This window comes from Microcebus murinus, chromosome 16 (assembly GCF_040939455.1).
Source record: "Microcebus murinus isolate Inina chromosome 16, M.murinus_Inina_mat1.0, whole genome shotgun sequence".
Lineage (NCBI taxonomy): Eukaryota > Metazoa > Chordata > Mammalia > Primates > Cheirogaleidae > Microcebus > Microcebus murinus.
This window is the reverse complement of record NC_134119.1, coordinates 51215169-51234339: the sequence shown is the minus strand read 5'-3', so window position 1 is coordinate 51234339 and position 19171 is coordinate 51215169. Positions and strand designations below refer to the sequence as shown.

Here is a 19171-nt window from a genome sequence, read left to right as displayed (position 1 = left end):
CAACGTGAGATTCCTGAGTCCAGCATCCTTTTGTCCCCAGCACAGGCCGAGCGGAGGCTCAAGACACACGAGGACAGTCCTCGCCTCTCTCTCTCTCTCTCTCTCTCCCTGTGGCTCCCTCTCTCTCCCCCCTCTGCTGCAGCCTCTCTGTTTTCATCTCTGTCTGTTTCTTGCTGTGCTGAGTGCATTTCTGTCTCTGTCTCTCTCAGTCTCTGTTTCTGGGCTGTCATTTTCTTTCTCCAACTCGTTCTGGTCCCTGGTCCCTGTTTCTTGGTCCACCTTTCTCGGGCCCCCTTCCTGGGCCCCTTCTGCTCCCCTGCCTGTCGGTTTCTTCGCATCTGAGCCTTGGTCTGCCTCAGAATGCTTTTGCTGTCTCCCTGTCACTCACACCAAGAGTGACACAGCTCAGCCGGTGGAGAGCAGAGCTGGGGGCAGAAGCAAGGTCTCTGGGGAGTTGCCCTGACACTGGCACAGCGGCCTGGGTCACACGTACCAGGAGCTCCTCAGAGCAAATCTGGGGTGGTTTGGGCCGTACTGGGCCAGGGAGCCCCCGAGGTCCACTGGCCGCCCCCCAGCCCCCATGGAGCTCCCCCGTGCCCGCCCCACTGCCCATGCAGGGGAAACTTCAGGCAACGGGAAACAAAGAGGGAACTCAGGCTGGCAATTACCCCGCTAATTTCAGCCATGCAGACAGACAAATCAGATATTTCAGATTTCTTAAAAACCCACCTCAGGGCCTGAATTAGCCACCTAATTAATTGTCTGTGACAGCGGGGAGGAACCTAGTCCCTCCTGGTGCAGGATGCTGGCTTGTCCCGGAAACATGTCTTGGTGACGTAATCATTATAATTAGCCCCAACCTCCAGCCCAACCTTGACCATGAAGTCTCAGCGATGTGGCCCCAGGCCAGGCTCAAACAGCTTTTCATTTAATTTGTGTTGAGTGAAAGCACAGACGGCCTCCAGGAGACAGCCCAGGCCTGTGCGCCTGTCCGCCTGTCCTGGGGGCAGAGGCGCCCGCCCCTCTGTCTGCCCAGGCCCTGCACCACAGCCCCAGCCAGCTCCCCTCTCTGCAGAAACACTCCCAGGTGCAACCTGCTCACATGAGGCTGTGAATGGCGCCAGGTCAGAACGGTCCCCACAGAGGCCAAAGGGTCCAAGGGTGATGCTGCCCCGTGATGGGGTCAGACACTGGCTGCAGGCTCCCTTCATGGGAGCTCTGGGGACTGGTGCTGCATGGGGAAGCTGGGGTACACAGGATGGCTGGCTCTGGGCAGGCCTGAGACTTGCCCAGGACACTCCCAGGGCCTGCAGGCCTGAGCAGACCCACAGCTCTGCCGGACAAGTCTGTGCCACCATGGACCAGCCCCTCAGCCCTCTGCCCCACCCACCTCTAGCCCAGGGACCCAGCACTATCTTCAACTGCCATGCAGTCCTGGGCATGGTCTCTGTCCACAAAGATGACCATGGGCCAGGTAGAGACAGGATTCCCTTCAAATAGCAACCGGCAGGTTGAAAGAGACTGCACTGCCTCCTTGGGGGGCAGTCAGTCACAGAAGCTGTTCTGGACCCCTTCTTTTGTTCCTGTATTCAGCCAGCCCCACCTCCCTGTGGATGGTGCTGCCCCCCCCCCCTGGCCCAGGGGAAGCCCGCAGGGTCCTCACCAAACCGCCAGCGCTGCTCCCACCTGGCTTTCTGCTTCAGTCGCCTGCATCTCCTGCATTTGTGTGCCAGGCACCCCTCCCCACCTGCCTAGTCCTGCTTGCACCCTCACCACCCGAATGCTGGTCCAGGGGTGCTGCAGGACACAGTGCTGGCGTCCTGACTCCCTTGGGCTCATTCAGAGGGGGTGCAGGTGTGTTTACACAGGCTGTGTGTGGGGTCTGCAGGGGGTCGTGCTTGTGCTTCCTGGTGTGTGGGCTGAGCAGCAGTTAGGCCTGCCTGTCCTGAGGTCCAACCCATGGCCCCCTCCCCATCCCTTGCCCACTCCCTACCTCCCAGGGCCTGTTTCATCACGAACTCCATGACGATGGCTCCGACTTCTCAACGACTTCTCCAAGGGTCAGAACTCACATTCAAGTGTAGCCAGGAGTCCTCTTCCTGGGGGAGAGCAAAGTGGTCACTGGTCACCCCGACCAGGCCTGGGCTTCTTCCTGCCTCGGCCCAACCTCCTCCTGAGCCAAGGTTTGGGCCACAGGCACCGTCATTTGTCCCCTGCCCCCAACACCTTGCAGGCTGGACCCCTCCACTGGGAGGGGGTGCCTAGGAAATTCCCTATTGGGGAGGGGGTTGACCCCATACCCAGACCAGAATGTGCAGGCTCCAAGACCCCAGCAGAACCTGCAAAGTGGTCTCACCCAGCCCCTGGGGGGTTTGCAAGGGAAGTAGGAGAGTGCGCACCCCATGGGGGACACAGCTCAGAGGAGTCTGGCACCAGCCTGCCAGGAAGTGGGGGCGGGGCCCATGGGACGTTTGAAGGTGACTGCTCCTACTTTGCAGCCCAGAACCTGGCCTGCCGCCTCCATGGTGGCCCTGAGGCCGACCATGGAGAAGGCTTAGGGTGGGTGGGTCTTTGAGTGGGTGCCCTCCAGGGAAGACTCCTGTGGCCTCTGACCAAGGAGTACTGGGGGCTAGCCTCCACCCTTGAGGAGATTCCCGTGCCCCCAGCCCACAGCAGAAGAGATTAGGGTGGAGGCAAGAAACTCCTGGGGGCTCAACCCACAGGGAACAAATGAGCAGACCACCGTCCACCCGCCTCTGCTTCGGGTGGGCGCTGCAGGTCCTGAGTCCTCCTCCCAGGCAGGTGGGCCTCCTGTGTTTTGGGGGGACTTTCTGTAAAATCACAGCAGCTGCAGTGGCCTCCTTGGTGGGGTCTCTCCTGTCAGGGAAACCTGGGTCCCTGGAGATCCGCTGTTCTACAGTTTTTCCCTCCGCAGAGGAAGGAGACCCGCCCCGGGAGGGGTGGTGGGGCAGGGAGGGCCCCTTAGAGAGCTGGTGCACAGGGGAGCATTTGCCGCAAAGCAGATTTTCTTCCAAACTTCTCCCCTGGCTCCTAGGGCGGGAGGGAAGGAAGGCACGGCAGGGCCCTGCGCAGAGAGGCTCGGGTGCTGCGGGAGCTCCCGCAAGGGCCGAGACACCCCCAGCGCTCCCACCCCCGCCCTGGCCGGCTGGGGCTCCTGCGGCCGCCGCACCCCTAGGCTTTGCCGGCGAGCGCTCGGCTCTGCCCAACGGCTCTCAGCGGGAGCGCGCCGGGAGAAAGGGGGAAAAAAGACAGAGGACGAGGGAGGAGACCGGGAGACTGGGGAGAAGGAGCGAGAAAGAGCAGGTGCTGCCGGGGACCGCAGGGCCGCTTCAGCACCGCGCCCGCGGACAGCGCCCGCTTGGACCCAGAGCGCGGAGCCAGGAAGGGGAGCGGGGAGGGAGCCAGGGCAGAAGGGCCGGGGGGACGGGGGCCGGGGCCGGAGCCGGGGAAGGGGCGGACCGGGGAGCGGGCTGCGCGCGGGGACACAGGTTACCTTCCCAGGGCCGGGCGCGCAGTCAGTGGCGGAACGCGCTCGGGCCGGCCGGGTCCATGTGGCACCGCGCGAACTGCGGCGGCGGCTGAAGGGCACCGAGGGGAGGGCGCGTCACATGGAGGAGCTCCCCGCCCCCCGCCCGCGCTGGGCATGACGAGGAGGGCGGGGGAGGGGACGCCGAGGGGCGGGGCCGGAACCGCAGAGCCGCGCGCTTCTCGCCTTAGAACCCGGGCGAGATTCCCGGGACCGCGGGACGCCAGCTCTCCAAGCCTGCGGCTCGAAATCCCAAACACTGCCCCTACCACTTTCGGAGCCCCCAGTGTAGACCTGCCTTCCCCCCACACAAGTTCCTCACTGCCACCCCCTCTCGCTGTGCAAGGAGCCTCGTGGCGCTGGGCCCCCGCACGTGCGAACCCGCGAGTTGAAACAGTCCTTGCCAGCCTGGCGGAGGAGGTAGGGGCGGGGGTCGCCGGGCCTCCCATTCCGCTGGGCCCCGGCGTGTTTGGTAACTGCGCCCCCGGTCGCCTCCCGCACTCCCGACCCCCGCTGCCCCTTGCACCGCAGGGCGGGAGAAGGGCGTCCCCAGATCCCTGAACCCCCTCAACCAGCCCTTCGAGGGATGAGACCGGCAGACCGGCTTGGGGCTATTTTTCAGTGCAATAAAGTGTCGCCAAGAAAAGGAGAAACGCTGAATTTCATTTTAGTGAGACAAAGGCCCCTGGGGCGGTCGGGGCCTGGGAGGCTGCGACTGGGGTAGGGACCGCGGGAGGCGGCAGAGAGGTCGGTGTCTCAGGTGCCCAGGGCGGGCGCCAGGCCCGGACGCCAAAAGGTCACTGCGGGCCTAGGGCTCTGGGGGCCGTCGCCGCAGCTCCGCCCCGCGCGGCCGCCCCCTCCCCCGGCCTCCGGGATTTCCTCTGCGGAAGCTGCGCTGCGGGAGGGTGGGGACGCCGCAAGGTCGGCGCGCGGTCCACCCTCCTCGCCCTGCAGTCGCTGCACCGCGTCGGGCTGCGGGGAGGGGCGGTGGCTCGGCAGGGGTCGGGGGCGTCCCTAGGACTCCTAGAGCTGCTCGGGTTTAAAATGCTGCTTGGGCTGCCTGCCCAGCAGTGGACAATCTCGGCGGCCACTGCATTGCCTGGCCACTGTCCCTCCGGGCTGAGTCATGGGACTGCGCTGGGCCTGGTTGGATTCTGCCCCCCCAGCAGATTCCCCCCCGGGAAGACCACTTAGGGCAGGCTGCCATGCTAACCATCAGGGCCACATCTAAGGTCTGGGCTTCGGCACTGGACTCCGCAACCGTCCCACTCATTCCATAGCCCAGGCCCCTGGCGGAGCCCCACACGCTCCAGCCTGGGGCCCGTGAGTTACTGTTGGCTTGGGCACATGAGATAGAGACCCTCTGCTAGCCCACCAACCTGCCTATCTCTCTCAGGCCGGATCACTCGCTCCCTGCCTCCCTGTGTCTCTCTCTCTGTCTCTCTCCTTCTGTCTCTCTGTGTCTGTCTCTGTCTCTCTGTCCCTTTCTTTTTCCATCTTTCTCTCTCTGTCTCTCTGTGTCTGTCTCCCTCTTTCTGTCTCTCTGTCTCTGTCACTCTCTCTCTGTGTCTCTATCTCTGTGTCCCTCTGTCTCTCTCGCTCCCTGTCATGTTACCTCTCTTACAAGCAGACACGCATGGGGGGACCCATGTCAGTTCCCACATGTTCCCAGGCCCTGGGTGGGGGGCCCAGCCACGACTCAGACCCTCTGGGGGAAATAGACAAGGTCGATGACAGCCCCAGGTTGGAGTGGCCAGTGCCTGGGGAGGGAAGGTGGGCAGCTGCTGGAGCCTGAGAAGGACTTGGTGTCAGCTCGCTGTGTACGAGCTGGCTGACTGCCTGCCCAGCCTGGGGGAGGGTCCCAGGCCATGGCCACGAGCCATTCAGAGGTCTGTTCCTGTGGCAGGGAGAAGTGCAGAGGCAAATGACCTCTGCCTGGCCAACAAGCACTGGCCACCTGGTCACGCCCAGGGGCAGGCTGTGAGTGCCCAGAGGAGGCCCCAGGTCGTGGTGAATCGCCTCTCATCCTCTAAGCGGCTGGCAGGAGGCAAGAGCTTAGAGAGAGAAGCTATTGGCAGGTTGAAGATCAAGCTGAAGACCCAGGAAGTAAGTGTTTCATGGGACCTGGAGGCCTTGGATGTGCCCATCCAGGTTGATTCAGAAACTCGAAGGAGGTGGACAGGGGTCCCCCAAGGAGGAGAAGGGCCAGGAGGCCAGGCAGGCACAGGAAGGGCAGCTGGGCTGGGCTCCAGTGGGGCTTCCACCCAAGGGCAGCATATGTGTTCCCCAGCCCTGGCTGTGGGCCCACCACTGGCAGGTCAGGGGTGCAGCCCCCAGTTCAGCATCCCTCCGTGGGCTCCTCAGTCATTCAGCCCTCCAGAGAGCAGCCCCGGCAAGGCCAGGGGCCCCAGGAACACAAGATAGAGGGCTGTGTGCGGCCATGTGGTCTCCCCAGATGGCCCTGCTCAGCCCTCAGCCTCTCGGGAAGCCCCTCCCTCCAGGGAGGCCAGGTCCCACCTGTCTGCAGCGTCTTCTGGTACCAGGGCACCCTGCTCCCTTTGGGCCATGGAGGGGCCCTGGAAGCATGTTTGTGATTTCTTAGAGTTGGCCTTCAGTCCTGGCGTGGGGCCTGGCACTGGCCTCGTCCCTCCATAGGCCAAGCAGGAGGACAGGGATCTGTCACACTACTGAGCCTGTCTGAGATGCTCGCCCAGAAACTTCAAACACAAACTTAGTAATTTAATGTGCTGAATAATCCAGTCCCCAGTGCTGGCAACATCCACATTGCCAAGTTCCTGCTGGGTGTCATAGTATTTGGAAGGAAATAGCTCGTGACAAGCACAAGCAAAGGGAGATGAGAAATCTGGTTGCGTAGCAGAGCCGGGGCGGGAACGCGGCCCTGAATGGAGGAGATGTCTTCTCACCCACCAGGAATCGCCAGGCACCTCTGCCTGCCACCAAGCCCCTGCCGCCACCAGGCCCCTGCCACCACCAGGTGAGAAAGGTCCAGCATCTAGGGCCCAGCTGGCCAGAGGTCACTGCCTGTGAGCGTGTCCCCGGGGGCTTCTAGGAGCAGAGCCAGAGTTGCTGCTGCAGCCCGGGGTGGACTGCTGGTGCCTCAGACACTGTCCTGCAGCCCTGGGATCTACAGTGCCCAGGTCACAGGGTGCCCAGGTCATACAGTGCCTGGGCAATGTAATTCTGAAGGCACCATCCCGCAGGAAGTGTGTGGCTGCTGGCCAAGGTCATGTATAGACCCAGACCTGGTGCTCTTAACCTGGCCTTGGGGTCAGCAGGCCAGACAGCTTCATACCAGCATGTCTTCTCCACTGCTGCACTGAGACAGGACCTGTCCCAAGCGAATGAGAGCAGTGTCCTGCTGAGCGAATACCTTGGGGCATCTCTAAGCCTGTCTGCTGTGTTTGGTCTCAGGCTCCGGTAGAGGGGCTCAGGGCCCTGCTCCGAGCTGAGTTCTTGCCTCAAGTTGGTCTCAGTCTCGCAATCAACAGGGCAGCTTTGGGCAACCCGGTGACTGTGGGTGACGCAGCCCTGAGGGACCCTGCACCCTATCTTCCCTGAGGCGCAGGGCCAGGTGGCTCAGCCCGGTGGCCATTGACCAGGGCTGGAGAGTACCTCCCAGGCTGAGCAGGGACCCAGTCCTGGGTCACCCACTTTCCAGGCCAGGGCCCTCCAGCGTCAGGGAGAGGGGCCCCACACTTCCAGCCATATACTTAGTGTGGGTTGAGGGCTGAGGGGCAAGGGCTGTGGGGTAAAGGGTAAGGGGTGAAGGTGAGGGGTGTGGGTGTGGGGTGAGGGGTGGTGAGAAGTGAGGTTTGGGTGAGGGGTGAGAGGTGAGGTGGGGGTGAGGGGTGAAGGGTGGAGTAAGTGTTGTGGGGGATGGGTGAGGAGTGGGGTGAGGGGCATGGGGTGTGGGAGTGGGGAGACCGTGGGACACAGGGCTGAGGGCCCAGGGGGCACATCCAGCTGGGTGGTGAGCACAGTCTGTGCTGCTGGGATTTTGGGGGGCCAAGCCAAGTGTCCAGGCTAAGTGGAGACCCCTGAGCTACCAGCCATGGGGAGGAGGGAGTCCCCAGAGGACTCTGGCCACACACCTGCAGGCCTGGGGGCCCAGGAGGACCTCGAGTGCTGTGGGGGGCTTGTCCCCTCCTCTGACGCCAGGCTGGGGTCTGCGGGGGCAGGGAGGGGGCAGAGCAGGAGTGCTGGTTGAAGCCGTGCTCGATGACCAGCGGCCTTCCTTCTTCCTCCCTCTCCTCTGGTGACGCTAGAGTGGGCCTCGCCATGCGTGAGTGTTGTGGGGAGTGTTCTGGGTGGGAGGGGAAGCTGTCCTGGCCCCTCCAGGACACTTGGGACCCCTCAGGAAGCCTGCTGTGCTCACCTAGGGGAGGGTGCCTCAGTTCAGCTGGGTCCTCCTTGGTGTCCTGGGCTGGTCACGGTGGCTAAATTGAGTCCCTGTGGGCTGTCCCTGGAGGGCCGAGCTGGAGGTCCCGGGCAGCGTGGGATGGGTGAAGGATGGCCGTGAGCAGTCGGTGCAGGGGCACTGCACAGGGCAGAGGTCGTGTGGCTGTGCGCACAGCGAGAGGCCACCCCACTGAGCAGAGGGCGTCTGGCTTTCAGTGAGGTCACCTTGGCATCTGCAAATCAGCCACACGGGAGTATTTACACCCCAGGACTTGGCAAACACTACAAACCGGGGCTTGCTTTCTTTAACTTCTTTTCCGAGGGCTCCTGCCGGGGCTGGGGCCTGCGGGGCTGCGTGGGCGTGCACAGCCGCGGCCTGCACCCACGGGAGAACAGGGGCCCCTATCCACCCTGCCTGCAGGAGCTTTTGGAGAAGCCGCAGTCGACATGGACCCAGCAGCCTCTGTCCCTCCCGCCACCCACCATCTGCCTTTGGGCAGGAGTGACCCAGCCCTGCCCATCCGCTATTCATTCATTCACCCATTCATTAATTCATCCGTTCACACATGCAGTTGTGTCCAGACACCGTGGGAAAGACAGGCAAGGCCACGTCCTCACAAAGCTCGTGCTGGAAGAAGGCAGGAAGGACCCTGTAGGATGGCAATAAGCACACACAGGGACTGAAGCCACGTGAAGAGAGAGCAGCCAGGCGGTGGCCAAGCCAGGCCCTAGGAGACATCTTCACCTCAGTCTGAGTGACCAAATGTCACCCAGACAAGTCCCGGGAAACCCACAAGAACCTCATTCCAAGCAGTGGGGGGATGTTCCAGGCGTGCGAGTGCGGTGGAGGTGTGCCTGCCCCAGGTCCCACATGGCGAGACGGGTGCCCGTGAGCCTGCACTGCCTCCGCCATGCTGCAGAAACTTCTGGAGGTGGGATTCCTACCCTTGTGCTGACAGTGACGCGGGTGTGGCCCAGAGAGGTGAGACCTTAGCCCAGCCTCACACGACTGGCCCTAAACCTGTCTGAGCACAGTGGGCCCCAGAGAGGAAACGGCAGGTATTGAATAAAGTTGACATAACTAGCTCTAGGAACAAAAGCTCCTTTTTGCAGCACATCCCAAGTTCCCAGCAGTAAGATGTGCTGAGCGGAACTTTGTGTTGTACCTTTTTGTGGCACTGATGCATTCCCCAGGCACGGCGGAGCCTCCTTGCAGCCACGGGATAACTACAGAGCCTCACGCCACCTGTTTGCTCGGAGAAGACAAGATAAGTGACGGCCCACCACAGGTTGTGCCCAAGGACCCACCAAGCAGCCTGGTCCCCATATCCCGCCAGCACACAAGGCTGAAAGAGTGACCAATATTAACCCCTAGCTCAGTATATTACTGAAAAGCCTGGACTTAGCCACTATTCTTCATCAGGGGATGTACGCACTGGCATGACTCTCGCTGCGCTTGCATGCCCTGCGCTCCTTCCCAAACACGCCACGGTGCTCGCGCACCTCATGCGTCATTCATTTTGCCTGCAGAAAAGCCCTGGCCCTGTTGCTCCGGGAGGCAGGTCTGAGGCAGTCCCTTCCTCCCAGCTCCTGGGTGATGTGTCCCCCACACAGACTCTTCTTCCTTGACGTCCTCCTTGTCTCAGCAGTCAGCTTTCTGTGCGGCGGGTAACAGAGCACCCCCCACGAGGGGTCCTTAGCACCGTAGGTCGGACCCGTGTCAGGAGTCCGCCCAGGAGAAGGCGCACCGTCGGGGCTTCCCGCAGGTTCTGGCTGCAGGCCTGAGAAGGGACCTGCCCAGATCCGAGGAGCATGCCCACCCTGAGCTCCGAGGTCTGCCGGCCAGGGCGCAGCAGGCCCAGGAGGACAGGCTCAGAGCACCTTCTGCTGGTGTGTGGCCACCTGTCCACTCAGCCACCAAGCAGCCTGACAGGGCACATGACCCCTTGTGAAGAGACGCTGCTCTGAGCGCCAGAGAGTGGTGTCCCTGGGCCGTGGGATAGGTCTGCTTTGGGAGGTCCAACTTGACTGCCCAGGACCGACTGGTGCCAGGACAGAGCCTGGCCCAGGAGCCGGACGGGGGCAGAGAGATGAGGCTGCCAGGCCCTGCCTGCGACCACCCGGCCAGGGCGTCCAGGCCCGCAGCGCCCGAGGCTCCCAGAGGGCGTCCACTGCCCTCCCTCAGCTGCCTTTCTGGCCCGTCGGTGATGCGTGGAGATGTGGGGCGAACCTCGCTGGCCGCTGTGCCGGACATCTCTCTGCGACACGGCTAGCCTGCTCCAGCCCGAGCAGAAAGGAGGTTTTGAAAACTTGAGATCCTTGTTTCTCCTCAGTCCCCCCAGGACAGCTGGCCCCAGCTGGGACGTTGCTACTTCAGGGAACAGGGGACGAAGACTGCAAAAACCCATAGTTCAGATTTTCCACCTGAAATTGAGGTATCAAATGATCCAGTGCTGTGATGTCTGTGTCAGGCCGCAGGGCTCTGGATCCTAGATTCCTCTTCACCGACAAGTTGCCCTGCGGGGGGGGGGGGGGTGCTGCCTTCCAGTTGAGGCCTTGAGGCCTCTGAAGAGTGGAGGGTGCAGAGCCAGGGTGGGGGCTCCAGCACTCGTGGGCAGCGGTGGGGCGAGGGCGGGCAAGGTGCCGCTGTCCAGGGCAGTCCAGCCAACCCTACCTTCTCCCTCCCCAACTCCTGCCCAGGGCAGCTCAGGGCTGTTCCGTCCCCCAGCCTGGGAGTCCCAAAACAGCCCCCAGACCCCCAGGCACCCACCGTGGCTCACCTGGGAGAAAGCTCTGACTTCAGCCACTGCTGGGGGGGGGGGCAGGACGCCAGTGGCAGGCGGGCAAGGACAGGCCCCAGGACCCCCAGGAGCCGCTGGTGGGAGTGTGGGTGGTGCCTGGCCTGTAGGCTCCTACGGAGAAAACCCAAAGCCTACACGAGGAGGCAGCGGCCTTTCTGCCTTTAGCGTCCTGTCCTGACAGCGAGTGACTCACCAGCCAAGGCGGGAAGGCAGCGCTGAGAGGCCGCGGTGGGTGGACAGAGGCAGCGGGCGCCTCTCAGAGCCTCGGAGCCACCGGCGGGCATCGAGGCCGGCTGTAGGCCAGGCAGAGGGAAAGTCCCCCAGCTCACACCACCCAGGCCACCTTGCCCCAGGCCCCTTGGGACGACCCAGGGGCCAGGACGGCTTTGGCAGCTCCTGCTCTTCCCCTGCCAGAGCCAGGCAGCAGACCGCCTTGTCGGGAGTCAAGATCCCCTGAGAGAGGCCGTCGCCTCCTTCTCGCTGTGCGCTGCGCCGGGACTGTGCCACCTCAAGCCAGCCAGCGCCAGTGGGAAGAAGAGTGGACGGCGACAGGCGCGCTCAGGTCCGCGTGGAGGCCTGGCTCTGTGAGGGCACCCTCGGACCTCCCTAAGTCAGACGTCCGGCCCCCAGGACCCCGCGCTCCACCGGCAGAAGTGAGGCAGCCTGAGTGCCCGCAGGCAGAGGAGTGGGCACACACACATGTGGTCCCTCCGCGCAAGGGACACCATCCAGCCTTAGAACGGAAGGAAGCCCGAACACTGGCTGTGACGTGGACGAACCTCAAACACATGATGCTCAGCGAAAGAGCCAGACACCAAAGGCCACATCTTGTGTGAGTCCATTTCGCTGAAATGTCCACAGACAGAGGCCAGGCCGGTGGGGCGGCTGGGGAGGGGCGGCAGTGGGACGGGGTCTCCTTCTGAGGTGACGAAAACGTTTTGGAACTAGAGGGAGGCAGCTGTACAACACCAGGAATGCACTTACTGCCCCTGAACAGCACACTTCAAAATGGTCCGTTTCATGCCATGTGAATCTCACTTCAGTTTAGTATGGAAATGAAATGAAATGAAAATACAATCCTCTTAGGGCCTCCGCTAGGAAAGAAATATGAATGGGTTTATTAACCACGTTCTGAGCTGCCTGGCTGAAATGAACACCAGTGTGTTCTTCAACAATTAACAGAACAACAGAGTGGCCTCAATGTCCCCACAGGGAGGGCCTGCGCAGGCGGCACCTTCCCCGAAAGCGAGTCTGGGAACAGGTGCCGCGACAGGAAGGCCAGGCCGCCATGGCGGGTGGTGCGGCCATGGGAGGCCGCGCCACTCTTGGGCCTTGGCTCCTTCCCCAGCAGGGGCCTCCCCGGCCACCCCCACGACCTACGGCCACACCAGTGTCTCCTGCGAAGTCCCTCGGCTACAGCCGTCCAGGGCAGCGGGGGCCGAATGTCCCCATGCCCTCAGTGAGCCCTCAGGCCCAGCCGTCCTCCCCCCTTGGTCCCAGCCGGGGCCTGTCCCCTCTGCTTCTGGTGCCCACAAGCCTGGCCCCGAGTGTCCCCAGCTCCACCCCAGCTGGGCAGGGTGGTCCAGCACCTGAAGGGGCACGCGGAGGCCGAGGACACAGCAGGCAACTGCTGCCCCTGTGAAAGCCCCCCGGCACGCGGCGGCCCGGGCCCCCACAGCCGTTTCACTGTGAGTGAGCTGTAGTTTAGCCGCCAGCTGTTTGGGCCACACTCCCTGCTCACAGCCGTCCACGGGCTGACCAGGGCCATCTCCGTCCTCCTGGCGGGAGGGGGACTTAGCAGCAGAGCCCTGGGGCCTACCACTTTAGACTCCCCTTCCTGCCCGCCGTTGCTCCCTGTGGACCTGGGAAGGACTGGCCAGGCTGGGCTCTGGGAGTGACCTCTTCCCTGAGTCTGTCCTCCGTGCCTTGTCCCTAGCACGCAGCTCCCTCCTCAGCCAAGCGCTGCCCGCTCTCCTGCAGGAAGCCTCCCCTGACGGCCTCCTGCCTCAGGGCTGGGAGAAGGGCGAACCTGGGCCGTGGGCAGGATGACAAAATGGCCACGTGGGGACTGGAGGATGATGGTCAGATGTGGGTGGAGGGGGCCGAGCCCAGGCTGGGCTGCATGGGCAACGTCTGAGGTGGGGAACAGCAGCACATGTGGGAGTTCCTGTGAGCCACAGCTCATGTCCTTGCCATGTCCCCTGGTGTTTATCACATTTGTCACAGCACTGCAACCCTGCCAGGCAGCACTGGACTGGACCCTGGGCAATGGATGCAAAGAAGGGACCTCGGGGGTCCACCCACACCTGCTTGGGGGTCTGAGACAGCTTCACTGAGGGGCAGACAGTCCCTCCTGGGCTCTAGGATGTGCTGAGCCCATGCAGGTCCTACCAGGTGCTGTTGGGTGCAGAGGGTGCCCCTGAGCAGCAGCACAGAGCGAGGGTGGAGGTGGCACCTCTCGGCCAGGGCTGAGTCAGGACTGTCCATCCTGGGCCAGAGCCTTGCATGGGGCCCAGCACGCGTGGGTGCCCAGTGGATATTTAGTGAGCAAAGGAGTATTTGTTAGTTCCCACAGATGGCATTTGATAGGAATCAGGCAGGGACTGAATCCAAAGCTGTTTTCTGTGCTGGAGCCACAGATGTGGGTCTCAGGCCTGCCACCACTGAAGGCCCCACCCTGAAGCTATGTGCAGGGGAATAGCAGGTCCCTGAGGCAGCAGGAGGGAGTACACCACATCCCAAAGAGCTGCCAGAATCACCCAACAGGTGCCAGCAGAAATGGGAGGACCACCTGGGGAGGAGCATCTGAGGGGGAGCCTGGTAGGGCCGGCAGATGCTTCCTCAAGGCCTAAGCTCGTGGGGCTGGATGAACAGGCTTTCACTAATTTGGGGACACTTAGGGACCCTTTCTCAAGATGCTGAATTTAATACCAGCCAGGGATCCCAGGGAAGGCAACGCCTGGCAGTCTGGGGAGAAGGCAGGAAGGTGGAAATATTGTGTGGGCCCAGACCCCCCATGCAGGGGACACTGGTGGCTGAGGTTGTGGGGAGCGGGCTGGGAGGGGCCCTGAAGCCGTGGGGCATCCTCTCCAGGCCTAGGACCAACAGGGGGACAGTGGGGCTCCCAGGGAAAAGAGGCAGGAACTTCAGTCACCATGACAACAGCAAGGCCAGGGAGCAGTCGGGGGCAGTGGACGTGGGCCGTGGATGGGCGGCCCAGGTCTGCCTCACGTCTGGGCCAGGGGCTCGGGCCACCCACGGGACACACCCTGGGCCAGTTCCCAAGCCTCAGCCGACGTCCAGCCTGGAGCCCCGGCCCGAGGAAGGCCCTGTGGTGCCGAGCGTGGTCCACTCTGATGCTCCTAGCCCCCTAGAGTCCTAGAGGGGCTTAGCTCGGTGACTGTGCACAGGGACAGCTGGGCACGGGTGTGGGCTGTCAATGACCCCAGAGACACCAAGAGCCACCCCGCCCCACCTGCCAGAGTCGAGAGTCTGGGGATCTGGCTCATTCCACACCCATGAGGGAGTTGAGGGCACGCATGGGCTTGGTCATTAGTGGGAACCACGTGGCAGGAGGCCAGTGTAACCGCCGGCCCATCCCCTGCCCCATGTTAGTAACTCAAACGAACATCCTTTCCTGGTGGATTGCGGGACAGCCCCACGGTCAAGACCTAACAGAGGCTGCACCGGCCTGGCCCCACGAACCTGGCGGCGCTGAGGTCTCCACAAAGGGGAAGCCCCGTGCAGGCTCTGACACTCCTGCCCCGAGGCCCTGGCCCAGAGGAGAATGGGGGTTTGGGCACAGGCAGGTGGCCTCCAGACCCACAGGGGATCGGGTGGGTGGCGGAGAGGGCTGAGCCACAGCCCTGAGCTCGCCTGCAGTGGGGAGCGTAGCCCACATGCCCACTCACCTGAGGCCCCAGGGACCCTTGCGGGGGCTGCTCCTGAGGGCTGCAGGGTGCCAGGCGGGCTGCGGTGGCTGTGAGAAGGCTCCCGCTGGGGCCACACGGCCCTCAGGGCACAGGGACTGCACTGCATGATGCGATGCCTGCCCACATCCCTCCCTCTCCTTCTAGAGTCAGACCCACATGCCCAGTCCCCTCCATACCATTCCTCACAGACGTGTCCCCAGTAAATCTCTGGCACATCAAATCCTGCCGGGTGTTTGTTTCCTGGAGGACCTGGGTGGACACGCCAGGGAGAGGCCTGAGAGGGAAGGCTTGGGCCGGAGTGAGATGCCCACCCACCAGCAGCCAGGGCCCTGACAGGGGGAGGGCAGTGGGCCAGTGGCCGACAGAGCTCTGGACCTCCCAGGCATTTGGCATGAAGCCCAGCTCCACACACACACCCCACGCCCCTCCACAAACCCACCACCTCGGCACACCCACGGAGGCCCATGAGCCATGGCTGGGCCCTGGGGCAGGAAGTGCTGGCCCCAGGAGCACTCAGCAAACTGCATTTGGACTTAATCCACAGCACGGGGGAAAAGGAGGGAGAGAGGAGGTCTTTGCCCCAACTGGTGGCCATGAAGCCAGGTCCCTGAGGCTGAGTCACCACCAGTCAGAGCTAGCTTCCCTTGTGGGCAGCCACACTGTAGCCCCAGCCAGCCACTGACTTGCTTTCTACACTTGTAGAAAGATCTGTCCTTTCTTAGGGCTTCCCTCTAATGCAACCAAACGGTGCGTGTCCTCTGTGTTCAGCAGCTGTCTTTGAGCTCTATGGGCATGTGCATCAGCTGTTCACCCCATTTCATCGTGAGTCCTGCCCCACAGGGTGGGTGTGTTGCAGTTTGTTCACATGTTCCCATAGAGGGCCATCTGTGCTGTTTCTGGTTCGGTGTGGAGGCTAATGCAACCCCAGCTGGATGCTAATCCACCGGGCTAGCTTCGGATGAAGCCCAGCTAAGGGACCGCCTCCCGGCTCTCCACTACCTACGTTCCTTGTGTAGGAGCGCAGATGTGCCCTGAATCCTGCCCTTGGTCCAAACAACCTCTGTGTTATCAGACAAATTACTGACTGTAATGCACATAGCATTCTTTTCTTTTCCCCACAGAGCACGGGCACCCTTTCCTTGTGGCACTTAAACCCTGAGCCTGGGGGTAAGAGCGCGAGATCTGTTCATCTGGCAGCCACCCAGGGCCACGCTTCTGTAGGTAAATTCCTCAATAAACTGTCCTCTACTGACAAACTGGATGTGTCTGCCTCATTCATTGGTTTCTCAACTCCTGCATTTGGGGGTCGCTTTGCATTTACAGCCCTTTCACAAAACAGTTGGGTTATTTTGAATGAAGCTCTATGAACACTCATGTACAATTCAAGGAAATATGTTTTTATTTCTCTTGAGCAAATATCTAGGAGTGAAATTAAGTCATATCATAAGTATATGTTTAACTTTAATTTTAAAATTGCCAAACTGTTTTCCAAATGGATTGCAGAGCTTTGTGTTCTCGCCAGAAGCCTGAGGGTTCCAATTGCTCCACGTCCTCGCCAACACTTGGTATGGTTGGTCTCTTCAAGTGTAGCCATTTTAGTGCATATTAGGTGGTGTCTCATTGTGGCTTAAATTTGCATTTCCCCTAGGTCTTAAAGTTATTGATCATCTTTTTATGTGTTTATTGGCATCTCCATATCTTCTTTTGTGAAATATACATGAAATATTTTGCCCATTTAAAAAAAGTGGGTTGTTCGCGCTCTAACTCAGCTGTAACACTTCTCGACATATTTCGGACGCACATGCTCTGCCAGGCGCACGCATTGCACATACAGCCAGCCCTCTGGTCCTCAGGTGCAACAGCTGCAGATTCGACCAAACTTGGGTCAGAAATGCAGTATTCCTGCAAAGCGGCCCCTGCAGATGCGGAGGACCCGCGTCCGCGATGCTGGGCTCTGCAGCTGCCAGGGCTCCAGCGTGTGTGGGTGTGGGCATGCACGGGCGCCCGGCAGCCTCCGGGGCCGCCAAGGAGCGAATGAATTTTCTCTTAGTCTCTCACTTGCCATTTCTCTTTCCTAATTGTGTCCTTTCAAGAACAGGTCTTAATTGTTATTAAGTACATCTTATTACTTTTTTCTTGAATGCCGGAATACTGTCTTAGAAATCTTCGCTACAACAAACTCGCAAAGATTTTCTCCTATGTTTTCTTTTAGAAATTTTATAGTTTGGCTTTTACATTTTGGTTTATGATCCAGTTACTATGTATACTAAGAGGTAAGGGCTTTGTCTTTCTTGCTGTGGGTGCCCAATTCAACTATTTGTTGAAACAGCTTTTCTTTCCTCATGGACTTCTTCAAGGCCTCTGCCAAAAATCAGTTGATTATGTATACAGAGGTCTATTCTGGACTCTCCATTTTGATTTTGTTCCATGGATCTATGCGCTTGTCCAATACTACCACATCTTCACTCCTATAGCTCTGTGTAAGTCTCAGAATTTCAACTTTGTCCTTCTTCAAAATGTTTCACTTTTTTAGGTTTGTTAAATTTCCATACATTTTAGGATCAGCTGGCCAGTTTCTATAGACAAGTCTGCTGGAATTTGATTGGAATTGCACTGAGTGTATAGGCTGGTTTGGGGAGAACTTATATCTTCATATTATTGAGTTTTTCTACTCCACAAATGTGCTATGCCCCTCCATTTACTTAGTTTTATTTAAATTTCAGCAAAATTTGCAGGTTTTTTTATTTTTAATTTTAATTTTTGCAGCAATATTTTTATGAATATATAGGTTTTGCAGATATTTGTGAAAGTTATCTGGAAGTTTTTCATGGTTTTGATGCTACCATAAATGGTATTTTTTATTTCAATTTCCAACTGTTCACTACTATTATATAGAGATAAAATTGATTTTTGATATTGATCCTGTATCCTGTCACCTTGCTATACTGGCTTATTAGTTCTAGGTGCTTTATTTTGTAGGTTCCTCAGGGCTTTCGACATACCTAGTCATCGCATTGCATGTGTGTAAAGACAGTTTTACTTCTCCTTTCGGGTTTTTGTGCCTTTCTCCCCATTCTTGGCCTGCATTGACCCTCAGTACAGTGTTGAAAAGATGATGAGATGGACACCCTGCCTTTCTCTTAGGGGAAGCCTCCAGCTTTCACCATTAGGTGTGGTGGTTGCTGTGGGTATTTCAAAGGTGCCCTTTGTTGGGTTGAGGAAGTTTCCTTCTATCTTTAGTTTGCTATGAGCTTTTGTCTTTATTTTGTGTTACTATAACAGAATACCAGAAGCTGGGTAATGTATAAAGAAAATAGGTTTATTCTAGGGGCTGGAAAGTTCAAGATTGGGCGGCTGTCTCTGGCGAGAAAGCAGAAGGGGAGCAGGTGTGCGCAGAGACCACAGGGCGAGAAGGAAGCCAGGCTGCCTGACAAGGCCCTCTCCCAGGACATACTCCGTCCTCCTCCCTCCCTGGGGGGTCTTTGATCTATTCAGGATGGACCTGCCCCTAGACACCACCACACTGGGGATCAAACTCAGCATGAGTTTTGGTGGAGTCAAACCACATCCAAACCAGCAGTTTTTATCATGAGTAGCTCAATTTTGTAAAATATTTTGCATCTATTGAGATGATCTTACAGGCTTTCTTCTTTATTCTATTAATGCAGTGAGTGACATTGACTCATTTTTTTCTGTGTTTATACATTTTATCTTGTCATTAATCTTATAGTTTCCAGGCAAAACATTATTTTCCATGAACTCATTTTTGAACATTAAGTGAGCATTATATTCCTAGGATACACTCCCTCCCTCCTATATATTGTTGGATCAAATTTTATCATATTTTATTAAGAAGTTTTGTGTCTATGTTAATTCATGAGGAATATTGGTCTGTAGATTTCCTTCTAATGTGTTTGGTTTTTTGTTTGTTTGTTTGTTTGTTTTTTTGAGACAGAGTCTCGCTTGTTGACCAGGCTAGAGTGAGTGCCGTGGCGTCAGCCTAGCTCACAGCAACCTCAAATTCCTGGGCTCAAGCAATCCTTCTGCCTCAGCCTCTCGAGTAGCTGGGACTACAGGCATGTGCCACCATGCCCGGCTAATTTTCTCTATATATTAGTTGGCCAATTAATTTCTTTCTATTTATAGTAGAGACAGGGTCTTGCTCTTGCTCAGGCTGGTTTCGAACTCCTGACCTCGAGCAATCCGCCCGCCTCAGCCTCCCAGAGTGCTAGGATTACAGGCGCGAGCCACCGCGCCCAGCATAATGTGTTTGGTTTTGATATCACTGGAAGGCTGGCTTCATAGCATAAGTTGGGAAATGTGTACTCCTCCTCCTTTTCTGAGAAAGTTCGTGTAGGACTGGTATTACTTTTTCCTTAAATGTTTCATACATCTCGCAAGTAAAACTGTCTGCAGTTTTTTGTCTTTGTTTTTGCTGTTTTTGTTTTTTTTTTTTTTAGAAGCTTTTCAGT

The 19171-nt window shown here is 58.9% G+C and overlaps 1 protein-coding gene across 1 annotated transcript in view; it reads right to left on the bottom strand.

Annotated features, from left to right (window-relative positions):
* CPLX1 (complexin 1) overlaps window positions 1-3619 on the bottom strand; it is a 44998-nt gene extending 41379 nt beyond the window's left edge. The window contains exons 1-2 of the mRNA XM_075992925.1: window positions 3515-3619; window positions 1994-2099 (exon numbers count right to left, since the gene is read on the bottom strand). Coding sequence (XP_075849040.1) covers window positions 1994-2024 — 31 coding nt within the window. The 5' untranslated portion in view covers window positions 2025-2099; window positions 3515-3619. The remainder of the gene's footprint in view (window positions 1-1993; window positions 2100-3514) is intronic.
* Window positions 3620-19171: the final 15552 nt, after the last annotated feature.